Below are 16,969 nucleotides of genomic sequence, written 5' to 3'. Positions count from 1 at the left end.
CTAATAGGGTGTATGCACCTAGTGAGTGTGTGCTTAATTGATTTTTATGTGTGCATGTGCAATTGTACACCACACCTTCCTGTCTAACAGTGCAATATTGAGATCCTGAACGTTGGCCTGACCCCTCAGGGCAACACCCTGTCCTCTATGAGAGCTATTTTTCTCTTAAAGAGAAAAATAGAGAACATAAAGGCATCCAGTTTCGTATCAATAGAGGACAGAGGACAACCAGACTGATGGCCACCCTACCATCAACCCCACAGCTGACAAGGCTCATGTTGGTGGGAATGGATGACTGGTGCCTCCTGAGTCGCAGAAAACCAGCATGTCCTCTATGATGGCCACACTAGTTGGTGGCAAGTAGTACACTGATGTGGCTAGAAGCCCATGTCAGTTGATGGGCTATCAAGGGGCTCCTTGAACCAGATTTTTAAGAGCTAAAAACCTATAGTTGGGCCTAGATTTTTCAAAGGAGCTCAGCTCTCTTTTAAGCAGTACAATAAGAAGATACTCAAAACTGCTCAACTTCCAGGCTGCTAAGAATATTCTTGATGAGATCAAAATATGCTGTTTTACAGAGGTCAAAACATTTACTGAAGACATATCGACTTTGGTGACATTTTTTTCTGGTCAACTGTTGAGGTCCAGGGCGCTCTGGTCACTTCTGATGACCGAATGGAGCCAGTAGCAAAAAACAGATCTTTCTAAGTGGAAAATGGCTAGTTTTACACAATTTCTTTTCACAAAACATTCAAAAGATATTGCTTTCATTCCCATGTGAAACAAAAACAAATTCTGAAGCCTCAAAATTTGTTGTGATAAAGGAGTGTTGTCCACATTTCAGTACAACTCTGTTTTCAGTAGCTTACACTGTGACACTTACAGACATATTTTCAAAATGTCTAGTTATCCAGGAGTGGTGCTTTTATCCCTAATTTTGCTACCTGTAGGGAAACTGAGAATTTCAATATGTTTCAATGGTATTGATTACGTGGATTTTCCTTTTCAGTTGACAGAATGGCTTTATAAATGCATACATTTGCTTCTTTTATATAATTCATGTATTTACTAACTATTCTTTTTAACCATGGCCTACATCATTTGGAGATAAGCCTGTGTCCTTTAGCTACAGAGATCATGACTAAGCTTAATTATGATGAAAGTACTGTAGAACTCTTTTCTTATACTAAGCCAAAAGTGGCAATGATTGTAGCATGATGCAGGAAGACTAAACTTAATTGTAATTTTAAGTCACAGTGAAGAGAAAGATGCTGAAATAGAAAAAAAAAATACCCCACCACCAAAAAAACCAACCCCAAACAGAAAAAAAACTGAATATGTGGCATCGAAATCAGAGCAAAAGGGAGATTAAGCAGTATCTTACTCCTACAACACCAGAAGTCAATGACTATTAAAGGGACACTTTCATGAGAATTTAACAGCAGTAACTTGATATTTTAGATTTGCATACTTTTGTTTATTTTATATTTGCATGAAATAAATCATACACTATCCATGACTTAGAAAAAAATGTGGTTTTAGCCAGTCACAACTAAGGATGTTTAACTCTTCAGCGGTTAAAAGGGAATATTAGGGAGGAGTGGGGAAGCCACCCATTCCTTTGGATGTCTCATGCATGAGCAGTGAGTTCTGAGCTCATGACAATGAGATCATCAGCTGATTGGAACAAGCTTTGGTCAGAGCCACCTCGTCTGCTCTACTGCTGCTCATCCTCTCTTTTCTCCTTCTTCTGAATTCTCTTGAGAAGTGGCAGGGGAGGAGGAAGGGGGAAGATGAGCAGCAGCAGCACCTATCCCCTGGGCTCAGGGGCCATGAGAGAGCAGTGGCTTCAGCTAGAGGTCATGCTGATCAACTAGTCAATGCCAATTCTGCATGTGAAACTCTGGCAGGATTCCACTCTGACCACACTATGAGCTCAGAGCTCAATGACCATGCACAGAGAGCCAAATGGGGATATGGCTGCATCGCTACACCCTCCTGGGTCTGCCACAGTACCATCTGTGTACTGTATCAGAATAATTTCTGATTTATTAGGTTGATAATCAATGCTCAAAAAACAGTCTTCAAAAGAAGACTAATGGCAGGGTGGATAAAAAAAATGTTTTTTAAAGAAAAAAATCAGATTTTTATTTAAATCAGATTTTTTTATTTTATTGTACTTTTTATTTATTTTTTTGTTAGGATGCTTTTTTAAAAAAAAACATACCACACCACCTATATAAAGATAGTTTTAACTTCAGATACGTTAAAGCTCAAAGATATCCTCATGGAATAGGGATCATAACTTCTCTATAACTATTTGAGACCATATATTCATGTAACCTTTGTAGAAAAGTTTTATAAATATGGCAAACAGGCCATGGACTATATGAGGGGCCCAATCTTATGGTGTTGCCTGATGCTCCTCTATAGCTAATAAAGATTAAAGAAAACCACTTGACCCAATAGGACGCAGTGCTCAGTCTAGAAGATCCCATTAGGCATCTCTGTGATGCTTAGTTTCAGTTCTCAAAGTATGAATTTGTGTCTCCACAGATAACATCCTTGTTAACAGCAGTATGTGGAGATGACAGATAACAGACCTGATTACCTGCCTATCAGCCCTATTGTCTCTCTGCAAGTTTGTGTACACTCAGTCAAGTGCTTAACCCTTCTCTAAAAGTGCAAAGTTTCAAGAAGTTAAATGAATTCAAACAAGAATGCATTTTTGTGGGAAATAATGATTAAATAGAGGCTTCCTGACTGGTGATATAAACTGTGATTTACAAATCTGCCTTGACTAATGGTCACCGTAAAATGAGTTGGAGAGGTTCTATTATTCGGAATGTATGTGACACAATTAACAACTGCCTATAACATTCTATATTTTTCCCCATAAAGCCAAAAAAAAATGGTAATGACTGAAATGTTGTGTCAAATGTTTCCCTGAAATGAGGTATTACATAGTCCACACTATGCTAAATTTGACTTAATTTGTTTAATATCGCAGTTTTAATTGGTATGAAATAGATACAAGCAGTCAATAATCAGAAATCTGAAGTTTAGTCTGATGCATGTGTTGGTTCTGCTTTTTGTTTTTTCACATCTCCATGGATCAAGGATTCAGAATCAGCCTTCATTTTGAACTTTTTCTCAATATTACCTTATATAAATGTAACTTCTTAAATCCAATCATCTAGCTATTTTACTCACCAGGCATGCCAAGGTGGTAACCAGTAGTGAAGTTTGCTAAAAATCCTTTTGCAGTTCCAGTTTTGTCAGTAATGAAGAACACTGTCATCTGGTTAGTGGTAGAGAAGACATCTGGGAAAGAGGCTTGTCCTGTATAAACAGCTGCTCTCAAGGAAAATATGGATACATTTCAGTGATGGGTAAAATATTTATTTATTCATCATCAAATGGTTTGGGATGACATAGGATAAAACCTATAATACATAATCAAATTAGGAGAGAACACCATTACCCATAGATAATTAGTATTCCCAAGTACACAAGGCACCTAGAGAGTTATAATCAGTAAGAATTAAACATGAGACAAGACATGTTAATATAGGCCTTGACCATCTACCCTTGTGCTTATACTTAACAAAATGTATGTTAGAAGGCCTTCTGACTTCAACTGCAACACTTCTCCTTGTGAAATTAAACAGGATTGGGGCAACGTACACAACATACACATTGGGTGCCTTCTAGCTAACTGTCAAGTTTTTGGGGTTATCCCAAAAAGACTGTATTAATGTAAGATGCAATTAAAAAGAGAGCTAATTCTTTTTACAACAAATTTCTCATTTTGTTTTGAGTCCATTGTTCCTATTACTCAATACACATTACTTACCTAGAAACAAGGAATCTGCTCCTCTTCCATCTCTGATTTCAACTACATCATAAATATTTTCCAGGTTAAAATATTGAAAATGAAGTTGAATATTTTTTCCTTTTTCAGCATTTAAATACCATATACCTAGAAAACAGTATTTTCTTTTTTACAAAGCACATACGCTTCACACTGATTCTACTTTTTGCACATTTATAGACCATCCAGAAGAAAGATCTTTAGTAAATTTTCAAAATTGGCAGAATGTTTCTAAGTGACTTAGGCACTTAGGACCTTAAATACTATTGATTTTCAGTGATCCTTTAAGTACGTTTTGACAACAGAACTAAATAATTTGGCAGAGGTGTAATGATGTGGCTGGGCACCTGAGGCAGCTGCCACACATGAGACAGTGGTGACTTCTGGCTGCTGCTTCAACACTGCTGACACAATGCACAGCTGCAATGGTAACTATTTCCTTCTGCCCCAGTTGTCCCACCCTAGTTACATCACTTCCATTTGGTGCTTTTCAAAAATTACCTCTTCTTTGAACTTTGAAACTGCATAAAGTGGTATAGGGGGTGCTGTTAAAAGTAGGAAGGATCAAAAGTAAAAATAAGATCAGTGTCACTTGAATCCTGTACAAACTATCAGCAACATTATTTGAACAAGAGGAAGACACTACCTAGGTCTGTGGAGACAATTCATCCTCGTGAAACTTGACAGGACTGAAATGGTCCCTTAGGCCTACAAAACCTAGTTGCCATAACATAAGTAAGATAGAGTGCATTCATGGAGCTAGCATACACCATAGGTTATGTCATTGAGGAACATGTTTTACAGAGAAAAAGGATTTTTTGCAAGAGTCTGATGATAAAAATGCTTGTTATGAATAAAAGGGTTTGTTATGGTGTATTTCCCCCATATCTGGAGCAGATGGCTCCTGGTATCTGGTAAGAAGAGAAAAACAATGATAAAGTGAAGACATAACTCAAGATGTTAATGAAAAACAGAAAATTGGCTTAATTAGTAACTATGTGACTAAAGGACTATAAATATTACTTCCCTCTTTCCCTTTCTCCTTCTTCTACCCTTCTCCTCACCCTAATGATACCTGAGAACCAAAGACATCTGATCTCCCTTCAAGGAACCAGAGCCTGCTCTGAGATGCCTGGCCAGCTCTCAAGTCATGTATTATTAGGTCTGGTAATATGCAATTACTTGCTTGCTAAGATTATATCTATAGGCATGCTTGGAGCTAATACTTTTATAACGATTAATAAAAGTGATTTATTAAAAGTTAACCAGGTTCTCATTTGGAGGAGATAACCAGGTCCTTGTTTGGAGAGAACTGAAGCATACTTCAAAGCAATATCTACCCTGCTGCTTGCTCTCTCCATTTGGAAGGAGAACCAGATACCACCTAGTTCTTAGGGCAACAACTATATTATTCAAACTGTGACCAGTTAATGCTCTCCCCTTCATTCCTATTGGTCTCTCCTACTGCAGACCCTCCCTTGGTCTGCATGTAGCCAAGGAAGAATGTAAGGGGGTGCTCAGCCTGCAAGTAGTCAGCAGTTATGAGTCTTCCTGGCTGGAAGGCTGGACCTGATGACCACAAGGGTGGAAGGTGGAGCTACAGAGACAGTTAAGAGCTCCAGGAGCAGAGGACAAGGGGAGAAAGAAGAGAGGAGGCTAGCGCTAAATATTTTATAGCAGGGGTATCACCGTGCTGGTTACAATACATCTATGGTCTGAAATGGTACTCTTCAGTTAATGGGGTCAATGCAGAAAAACTACAGGTCCTAGAGAACTGTAGAATATGCTCTAATTGTCAGCATGGATGCCAACATTCTCCATTATTTTTAGTTAACTACCATTTACTAAATTTGACAAGTTGTCAGCATGGTCCTTAATTAAGAGTGCTTTTCTTCCTTCCTAACATTTTGAAAAGCACATTTGTAACCATTTTTATTGTACTCTTAATTCCTGCTGATTTGGGAAGGGTTGACTTACAGGAGGCTTGGTTGGGGTAGTTGTTTGGGTAATTTTTAGAGCTGAAAGTAGTGTTTGGTTCCCAAAGTTCAAATGGTCCGCCGCAGTCAGCTGCAAGAGAAATCACATTAGAAATTTAAGCCACTTTTTGCCTTTTTGAATAACTGATTGTCTAGAAAGTTCATATTCTAGTCAATAAAAATACAAGTCAGCCAAGTAATGGTCATTTAACTATTTACTTCTGCTTTATAAACATGGGCTGGGTAGCATAGAGATAATATTCAACTTTGTAATAATGGTATGAATGTTCAAAGCAAAATGATCCATTAATATGCAGTCCTAAACAATGTGCAGTGAACTGTATCTCAGAGCTCCTTGGGAGTGAAGTGGTTAATACAAAGGGTAGCAATACCATGATGTCAGCCATAGCTTTTTTATAGATATTACTGTTATAAGCTACTAGTCCCACCTGGTTCTTGTACTCTGAGGAACAGGTCTGCAACTGTAACCATTCCCTGCCAGGCCTGCCTTAGTCATGTGACAGAGGAACACAACCTGACCCTTATTTGTTGACCAATGGTCCCTAGGGAGAGTATCAGAAAGCTAAGCTTGAAAGTTTTATACCAGAGAAGCCAGTTTAAAATGCTTATGTTATTGTTTGATTGTATAGCTTAATTAATCTAATTCATGAATTAAAATCTGGAAAGCAATTTTTTTACATGTAAATAACATGTTTATTTATCAACATTTCTGTTGTTTACTCTATTTCTTAACGTCTTCTTATTTGATATACTCTTTGCTGGAGTGAGAAATTGTTTGTTATATAACATAAAGCCTCTTTCTCTTATTCCACAATTTAAATAGCAACAATTTTCATCAGCATATCTTGAGAGGAAAATAAAATTAATAAAAGTGAGGGACGTTTTGGAGGGGGGAGGTGGGAACCTCTCTTTTCAGTCAGTTTTATCTACATTTAAACCAACCCCCCTCCTGTAAACAAAAAACCCCCCAACAACCCAGCATAGTATTTTGCATGGTTCCTATAGATTCTATATTGTACCATAATTAATTTCTCAAAGTCACTAGCTTATCTGAATACCTGAAAATTTCAGATGAAATGTTTTCATCTGAAAATAAAGACTTAATTTTAGTCTGGACACAAGTAAGCACACCAGCATACTCTAAGGGCCTTGTAACAACCTTATACCATGAGCTGCACAAATGTTGATGAGCATTAGTGCTAGCTTGAGTTTGGAACAGTCACACTTCAGGCGTGCAGGGGCCTGGAAGACAGAAAGGCAAGAATTCCCACCCCATATGCTGCACTTTCCCCCTCATGACTCCCACCTGTCTTTCCCTCCCCACTTCCATCTAGTTGCAGCTGCCCAGCTGTCTGTCCCAGAGGAGCAGGCAGGGAAGAGTTAACTTGCTTGCTTGGCCACTGCTGCCAGCGCTGGGCTGCCGCTCTTCTTTGGGGTGAGCCTGCTGAAACAGCAGCAACAGCAGTAGCAGCAAAGCAGGCAGGTTAGCCCTTCCCTGCCTGCTCCCCTTGGACAGACAGCTGGTCAACCACAAGTAAGTGAGGCGGATGTCAGTGAGCAGGGATTTGAGGTAGTGTGGAGGGTGAGTGGGTGGCAGTGGGCATGATCCAGGCCAGATCCTCCAGACCCAGGGATAGGAGGGAGGCAGAAGGACTGCTTACATTTAGGTGTAGCCTAGAGTGGCTGCACCTTAGCTTAACATGATCTGGGAGCACAGTTCAGAGGTAATCCTGGCCTCGAGTGGCATCACTCTAATCTACATAACAAGTGCTTACAACCAGTTTCAGATGTTAATGTGTGGAGAGCCCATGTTAAGAGCTCCAGGACCAATGCACAATTACCATGTAACATCCTGACTGTGAGTGCTTGAAAGGGTTCTTATTCACTTTAACCTATTGTTGCCTATCAAATTAGCATGTGATCTATTCTCACATGGCATTGGGGCTATTATACCATAAGCTAGGACCAATGGTTCTGAACAGGCTGTAGTGTTTGCACCATGCTCACTTACAGGAGCAGAATGGAATTATACACAGATAGACAAAAAAGCTTTAAATCTGGTGTGGGGAGGAAAGAAATTTAATCAATAACTATATGGGAGAAAGTGTGCATTGGTCATAGATCATTAAGCCTTAGTCTCAATAATCCATGCTAAGAAAGGAGTGTATAGGACAAGTGCAGCAGGTATGCAACAATGGCCCCTATTTTTAGCTGGCCACCCTTACAACGCTGAGTACAAAAGAACAAAGGCACATGGAAATGTTAATGGACTCTCATTTACTTGTGAAAGAACTTTCTGTACTACAAACAGAATCTATTGGAATTGTTAATTTATTTCATCTGAAGTATGCCCCAGTAACCTGCAGTACGACTGGGCAAGAAACCAAGACAGATCTCACCCTAGCACAAGTGTATGAAGCCACCCTGAAAGTCTGGAAAAAAATAGATGATCCTAATATAGCAGTTTTTATGCACATAAAAATGAACTTACTATAATGTGTCATGTGGGGGATTCATCCTGAACACAAGCATTTTAGAAGAGCTGCACAGGGAACACCCAGGAGTTGTAAAAATGAAGGAATTGGCCAGAAGCTTTGTATAATGGCCATGTATTGATTCACAAATAGAACTTTGTTAAAGAGTGTATGATATGCCAACAGGTACAGAAGATGCCCAAATCAGCACCATTACACCTGTGGGTATGGCCGTGTACTCCCTGGAAACAGCTCTATATTGATTTTTGCAGGACCATTTTTAGAGATAATGTACCTACTGGTGGTGGATGCCCACTCCAAAGGGCCAGAAGTTTTCTGCATGAAAACCAGGACAAAAGGAACAGCAACTACATGAAGTGCAAACCCCTGTGATTACCAGAGATTTAAGAAATAGCAGCCTGTGGTTGTGAACATGCAAACAGGTCCTTTATCCCGTTTAGTGCAAGTGGCGCCTAATATTGTTTGATGCAACCATATCAACCAATTGCAAAACATAGCCATAACTATCGAACAGAGCACAGCAGCAAGTTGGAACCCCACCTGTTGTTGGGCCAACCACTTTGCAACCTATAGTAATGACCAATAATGCTATATCAGACAGTAGCAATGTTAACCAGCCAGGACCTGATAACATTGAACTACCTACATGCAATAAGAAGACATCTGAATCTCAAATGGGTGAAAGAGTGCCACCTCCTCCAGACTATGTTCAAGGGAGTTTTAGCCATTGTGCAGGAAGGAAACAAATATGAACCCAACATAGGAGACAGCGCAGCATTCTCAAGGAAGCAGTTAAGAAGGTCATCACATCAGCATTACCCAGAAAGAAAACACACGCCACCCAAGAGAACTGTAGCCTGTGCATTATATCACTACGACATCACCGGGGTGGAGGAAGGTAGGATAATGGGGTATGAGATTGGAAATATGTGAATGTGTTGAATCTGCATGTATGAATCTAAAGTTACTTTGTGTTGAGTCTGATAATGCTAACAAAAATATAGTTTGACTTTCTAGTTCCAGTATATTCTGTGCCTTCCAGTCTGGCAACACTCTTTCCTACACTTGTGGCTTCAGTCATTTATTTAAAAATTCCCTGCGACAAACATAATAGTGGCCTTGCACAGTAGTGTGCAAAACTGTTTTTTTTTTCCTATTTCTAAGGTGCATAATTTAAGAAGCTTAGATTATGACATGCTTTAAAGGGCATGCCTGTTGACTTTGTCTCACTAGAAGAACATGATCATATTTATAGAGCTCTGTGTGTGCTTGGGAAGTTGGCAGCATTATGGTCAGGACATGTGAAAATTGGCTGCTGGGAGCTATTACTAATCTTGTGATGCTGCATTTGCTTTTCATTCCTGGACACAGATTTGACAGGTCAGAAGAATGTGGCTCTATGTACAAGTCAGCTACTGTCTCATTCCATTACTCTGGGAAAGTGACTTCACTGTTATATGCCTTCACTCATGAATGACCCATGCCCCGGCAGCTGGGGCAGTACGGCGGCGGTGATAAGGGGTGGGGGCATGGCTAGCACTGACCATGGGTTGATGGCAGCCTGCGGGGATTGGCAGTTTTGGAGGTGGAGTGGCAATCAGCGCCTTTTTGTAGAGGGTGCACTGCCAGGCTCAGGGGGTACACATGTACCCACATGTACCCCCTACACATGGCCCCTGCCTCCGCTAGTCTTAGTTCTCAGTAAAGTATTATTTTGTGGCATGGCAGGAAGCATGCTTGTTGGGATCCCACATCAGATCCCACTGTGCTCTTGACATCTGTCAGGGGCCTTAAAGGCAGCTCAAGTGCGTCTACATTGTACCTCAATTTCCCCATGTGCAAAAAGGGAATGCTGCAATTTACCAACTTTTCTAAGACACTTTTCAGAGAATATGTGTTATAAATGGAGGGTGATTACATTAAACACATGCAAGCAGTAGAATGTATAGACACACATTTATGTAATATAGAGAGTTTTGAGAGCTTTGAAGTTGTACACATAGATCTGGAAATTTTCAAAATGTTTTTTTAATAAACTATGAACAGGTGAGTAGTTAGGCCCTTGCACAAATACAGTCAGAACTAAAATGATGTCATATGACATTAGTGAGCCTTCTAAAACTTCTGCTATGCCTAGTATGTATACACTAAATGGAAATTGCAAAGGGGTCACTGCTTTTAAACATTTAAGAGTTACTTTTTTAATTTCAAGCATAATTTTACATTGAAAAGCTGGCTGGTAAGATACCAATTATGCTTGGTTTAAGAAAATGTATTAGTAGCTGTCTGGATACAAATGGCTGTAAGGAAGCACTTACGGTATCTGCCATTTTAATTATGATGCTACCATTTACTCTAATGGCGGTCCAGTTATGTAGCAAAGATTACACGTGTTCTATAACAGAGCTGCAATAGATTCCTATTATAATGTGATTTCAAATTTCCCTGTTATGCAATATTATTAGACGAATGGGTCAGAATTTCATTACAAATGTATAATATGTAATAAATGAATATTTCAAACACTTACGTCAGTTACTTTCACTTCATCAGATCCCTATTAGCTGCTTTACATAATCCTTTTAAGTGCTAGATAATATAGCAATTTTTATTTTCCTTAGAACAACTTTTCCTCATGAACTATTCTCTGATAAAAGGTCTACTCTCTAGACAATATATTACTTACATTTATCATACATAAGTCTATCTTAAGTGTACAGATGTGCTTACATACAGAGGAAGAAAAAGAGAGAAGATGAGTATACTTTGATGTGATAATTCTACATCGTGTTTTTGCTTTAAAGTGGTGGCTCAAAATATCTCATAATAGCATTTTAATTTGCCTTAAACATTTAAATTTATACAAGAAAAAATGCTTAAGAATCGGCAACTTAAACAGACTGTGCTTCCCTACACTTTGAGAGATTATTTTAAAGATTTCCACTAAAATAAGAAGCTAACTTTGTAATGCTATGGATTTTAGAGTTAGCTGGTCTCTGATTTGTGGTGATTAACTTGCACACCTTTAGTTCTTTTGGAGATTAGGGATTTGAGAAAACAGCAAATATTGCACCCTTCTTGTTGTCCCAAAATTTGATCCATTTTACTTGCAATATTTTGCTTCCATTTCCATTCACGGGACTAAGGCTTAATCCAGTGACTGGAAAACCTCAGATGGAGAAATTGTCTTTAGTAAAAGTCCCTATAGTGCTACTGAAGATAATGGGGTTTTAGCCGAGGGCAGAATTTGATTTGCTCTCCTAGCAGATGTGAAATTTTTGTTGTCTAGACTGAGTGAAGGCCTCAGGAATACCTGAGGACATTTCTACATTGGTGACTAGCAACCCTTAAAAGATTAACAGGGTTCATGTAAGATAAACATGACATTTCTTATCTCAGAATCTCTCTACAAATTCAGTCCACAGACCCAAGCTCAAAAGTCACAAGGCTTTTGTGAGATTTCCTGCACTTCCTGCTTCTGGTAAATAAAGAAAGAAGGAAAGAAAATGTTTTAGTTTTAGCATATCTAATCATTTCTGCTGTCAGATCTCACCTGAACAAATGCAGAAGGAAGGCTAATAAAACTTCCAGATGTGAGGGCAGAGTATACGTATAAGGGAAGGATGTGTGTGAGATATTCTGCATTTTGGGAGATGGAACAATATAGTAAATATTTTAATCTGACCTAGCATGCTTTGATTCAGTATGCTTGGTACGTGACAGAACTTACATAATACATTCCAAGATTTAAATCTCTGGATTTTTGCTTGGGGAAAATGTGCTTTTCTTCTTAGCTTTGTAGAAGAAAGAATGGTTTACTTTGTAAATGATTTTATAATCTGTGTACTATGAGACTATCCCAACAAACATTGTGAAGATTTAGATAGCAAAATCACATGGCATTTCAAAGTGAAGTGTTCTTTTTACATTAAGATGTTTACATAGTCAAAACTCTTTAAAAATATAGTTATAGATTATGGCTCACACGTGAAATGTATCGCTGTCTCTTTTCTGTGGGCTTCATTTGCAGGGGTGTTGCACATTTTATGCCAGTGTTACAGAAATTGTGTGTGCCCTGACTTTAGTGTAATTTCCAATAACAATGAAGAACTGTTAATTTGATTACAGTAAGACCTAGTTTCCCTAAAGAAAACAATCCTGCCATATTGTAAATTTCCTCATGAAGAATAATTTTTTGAAGCTCTTTTTGAGTCTATATTTTACATTGCATTCCATATTTGGGCCCTATCAATTTGAAAGAGGTGAGCCTTACAGAAGGGCAATATTAAGACTGATCTTAAAATCTAATACATTGAATGTTTTGCTTTTACTGTATATTACTAGAATTACATGTTGAAATATTTCAAGCCATTCTGACAGCCTGCACAATGGACAAGTTCCTGTTCAGATTGCCCATTTAACAAAACTGTAGTACATACAAGAAAGACTTTGGACTTTGGAACAACAGTAACAATATGGAACTTTCATCATTCTTTACAAGAAATACCAAAACTTTAAAACAGAAAGAAACTATGTAAAGACACACATTTGACGTAGAAATTTTGTAAAGTTATAATCCAAAGTGAAAGAGTTCCTGTAAATATCATCAAGAATGCATTGTGATGAAATTAATCTTTCTGGAAAACTGGTTACACTCATGAACACAATTACTTTAAGGATTTATAAGAAGTAGAAGTTTATGAGCCACCTCACGAACTGATGCTTGAACAGAACAACTTTCTGTTCTACTGGTAGGACATTGGCTGCTTATGGCAAAATTTGATTTTGTGATGTGTAAACACAAGACATTATAAATAATCTTATGGAAATTATAAATAATCTTTTTGTCTTGTCTTGCACACCAACAGTGTGACTGTTTCCACGAGCGGGTTTTCTGGATGCTTTAGAAGTCTTTCTGGTGCATTAAAGTAAAACTCCTTGGATGTAGTTTAGTTTGGCTCGCCGCAAATTAAAGCGTCACATCCATAGGTTCGTTATGTGCAAACAAAAAGGCACTCAGATGTGTAATGAGCCTCTTTGTTCACCAGATGGTGATGCAGCTTTTTTGTGGTTCACCCCTTAGTCCACCAGATGTCACTCCAAATTTCAGCTGCCCCGTTTTGATAAATGGGTATTATGCATTTCCCTCAACGCCAGGTGTAGTACGGCAGATGCAGCGGTCCACCCAGCCCAACATGTATCAGTGTTCTCTCTCCTGTATGGACACCCGCAGATGGACACCCCACCACACATGCCCCGGCCATGCCCTTGCCAGGGTGACAATGGCATGATCACCGCTTTACCTGTCCCTGCCCAAATGTAGCTCGTAGCTGCTGAGGGTTTTTTTTCCTCGTGGCGTGTGCCGACTCCCTGCCGCACCACTCGCGATTGGACAAAAGGTTACCCCACAGTCAGACTCAAGGCAGCCAGAAGTCCTTAATTGAGAATGGCACAGTTAGCACATAACTTGCACCAGGTTCAGTCCAGGAATGAACTGCTTGCATGTCTACGAGAAGGGGTGGGGAGCCATGGAAAGCTTTCATTCCCCTTTCAGTCAGACACAGCTAAATGGTGCGTGCCTTGTCCTTGTATGCCACCTGTAGCTGCCCCCACTCCCTTTTTTTTGGTGCTGGCTGCCGCACCATTCATGAATGCACAAGGTTACCCAGTCCCCATTTAGACTTATGGCAGCAGTCAAGATAGCAGCTGGTGCCCGCCCACTCCTAGCACTGAATGCAGCCATCCCATAGCCACCAGGATCCCTTGTGCTGCCATATCAGTCACTATTGCACGCTCTCACCCCATCCTGCTGGCCCTAACTTGCAATGGCAACCCTGGCCTTGGCAATGTCCATCACTCCCAAGCCACAGTCAGGGACTCCCCAGCCTCCATATGAGGATTAACGTATGGGCCAGCTGTCCCTGGGCCTGGGGGGGCAGTGCGTCCTGCTCCAGCTACTGCTTCTGTGGTGTTGGCTGGGGATGGAGCCTACAGATGCAGGGCAGGGCACAGGGTGGGGGGCCCTGGGCCTCGGGGGCAGCACATCCCACTCTGGCTGCGGCTCCTGCAGCACCGGCCGGGGACAGAGCCCACAGCTGCAAGGCAGGGCATGGGGGGTGTGTGGCCCAGGACCCCAAGGAGTCTTAATCTGCCCCTGCCCTCTCCCCCATGTGCCATGCTGTTGCTACTTGAGGATTCTCTGGGTTTTCTAGTACTGGTTAAATGACTTTTCCTGTTGTTTCAAACAAATTGCAAATTGAGGATAGCAGACACAAAAGAAAAGGAGGCAGATAATTCTCTTTTACATAATTAGCCTTTAATGATTTATTCATCCTAACTTGCATAAACAACAACCCAACCGGTAAACAATTTGCAAGAAGCAGTACGCACTCTTCTGCTTAGTAAACCCATGGAACCAAGTGCCACAGTTATATTTGAAGAAGAGCAAGCAGAGAGTGGGCCCCAAGGCCTTTGGGGCAGAGAGCAAAGAGAGGCAGGCAGCAGAGGCAGGCACACAGGCAAGATATAAAGGACTACTTTGTTTAATTTGACAGGTAGCTACTTGGAAAAATTCATAACTTGCCATTCTTGTGAAGTAGCAAATGTTACTCAGTGAATGGCAACAAAGATTTGCGAGTTTTAAATGTTTTTTTGTACCTTTTTAGAAACCATTTACCTTGAGAAGAGGGTGCCTTTTTTATTTTTTAATGACCTCTGGTGCTCTTTGGAATTTTACCATGCAGGAAAGGTTTTCAGGGGACCTTTTTAAAGCAATTGTAAGAGCATAAGCAGAGTTACCCACTGGCAGAATAATATTGAGTTGCTAACACTTTTAACTTTACTGGTATAAGTACACAGAATGCTTTTTTATATTTATAGTATTTGTGGGTTATTCTTTTAAATGGTTATTTAAGCACATAAATCTCTTCATGGAGAATGGGCACTATGTGTCATTTGTTTGAGGCTCCTTCATTTTACATTGTCCCAAGACAAGGTTTTATACTCTTTGACCAGTAGCCACAGTGCTAGAAGACAAGAGTTCAAATATAGGCTGGATTCTGAGGTGACCTTCAGCTTGCGTGGAGGTGGAAGCCTGAAGGGTAGATTGTTCTATTTTTATGTTATGAAACTTGCAGTGTTTTAAAAATAAATGTAAAAGGTTAACCCTCTTCCCCCCCCCACACACACATTAGCTTTTACTTTTCAACAGACACAATCAGGAGCCAACCACTCCTGATTGCTTTTTCAAGAGCCAAGCACTTCTCTGGCCATGGGGCAGAGAGCAGTGAAAAAGCTACACTGAACACAAAGGGCACCTCATGGCCTGTGGGCCAGAGTGCAGAGGCAGGCAGACAGGCAGAGACCAACACCCACCAATCCACACTCTCCCCCTTTGCAACCAACTGACACCATTACATGGTGGGGGCAAGGCAGGAGCCAATCAATTTATTTATCATTTTTACTTTTTTATCATTTTTTTTTACTTATCTTTGTTTTACTTATAGATCATTTTATTGTACTTTATTTATTGCCTTTACTTGCAAGCAGGGAGGGCACCCCATGGCCAGTGGGACAGAGGCAGCAGGCAGGCACGCAGACCTAAAACTGCCACCACAACCTCCCCCGCTTCCCTCCCAGACACACACACCATGCAACCAACCAAGTCAAGAGTGATCAGGATCTAACCAAGAGATTTTTATGGAAGACAACTGTAGGATGGTTGCAAGTTACCACTGATGTGCTTCGACCACACCACACAGGAAGCAATGGCATGTCCAAGTGTTGTTCTCAGGTTTTGTATATGGTCTGGTTTTCTTCTTCACTGGTGGTGGTGGTGGCGGTAGTGTATCATTCATACCTGAAAACAGGAAGGAAAGAATGTGTGGGGTGTGTGTGGGGGGGGCAGGGCGGGGTAATAGACCACCGCATAGGAAGGTTCCTGGGAAAACCACCAATAAGGGACTGCCCTGAATGCCTGAACAGTATTCACTGGCTAGCAGAGCCTCTGTGCTTTGTGTTGCCCTTCACCTTCCTGCATGACAATCAAATCCCCCTCCCATCTAGTTAGTTGTCAGTTGTACTAAACAACACCCCCCCACATATGTCACTTGTCTGCATTCACCCATCCTGCCCCTGCCCCTCCCCTCCCCCAGAGCCTAGCCTATCTCAGGTGTCATTTCACAGGTCAGAATGTCAGTTCCCAATGGTTAGACATACTGGTTGTGGAGGATGTTGCGATGCCCTCTTGCAACTCCGTGTCAGAAAGCAGCTCTCATATCAGACTTCAGCCTGCACTCAAACGCTGTCTTGTTGTGACCCTGCTCGAAAACTCTCCTTGGAGACACTCAAGATATTCATAGGACCATGTTGCCCTAGTCTTACATGCCCTGGCTGGCTTTCTTCTTCCATCTCTGGCCTGCTGTCTTCTCTCCTTGGTCTCAGACATCTCAGATCAATACAGCATACCTGTACCCCAAACACTGCTCCCACAGTTTACAGGGATGATGTTCAGTAGGTTAGGAAAAGCTCACCACCCCCCTCCACCTTGTTTCAATGAAAAAGCACCCATCAGTGTTGACTTGTTGGTGCCATCCTGGCAATTA

General features: G+C 40.6%; 1 protein-coding gene across 1 annotated transcript in view; it reads right to left on the bottom strand.

The window, feature by feature from the left end:
- The window catches only part of TMPRSS15 (transmembrane protease, serine 15), a 151,773-nt gene that overhangs the window by 58,133 nt on the left and 76,671 nt on the right, over positions 1-16,969 (bottom strand). The window contains exons 16-18 of the mRNA XM_019523896.1: positions 5,852-5,941; positions 3,857-3,982; positions 3,214-3,354 (exon numbers count right to left, since the gene is read on the bottom strand). Coding sequence (XP_019379441.1) covers positions 3,214-3,354; positions 3,857-3,982; positions 5,852-5,941 — 357 coding nt within the window. The remainder of the gene's footprint in view (positions 1-3,213; positions 3,355-3,856; positions 3,983-5,851; positions 5,942-16,969) is intronic.

This window comes from Gavialis gangeticus, unplaced genomic scaffold (assembly GCF_001723915.1).
Source record: "Gavialis gangeticus isolate Ggan-Ray unplaced genomic scaffold, GavGan_comp1, whole genome shotgun sequence".
Taxonomy (NCBI): Eukaryota; Metazoa; Chordata; order Crocodylia; family Gavialidae; genus Gavialis; species Gavialis gangeticus.
This window is presented reverse-complemented; position numbering and strand designations above follow the sequence as displayed.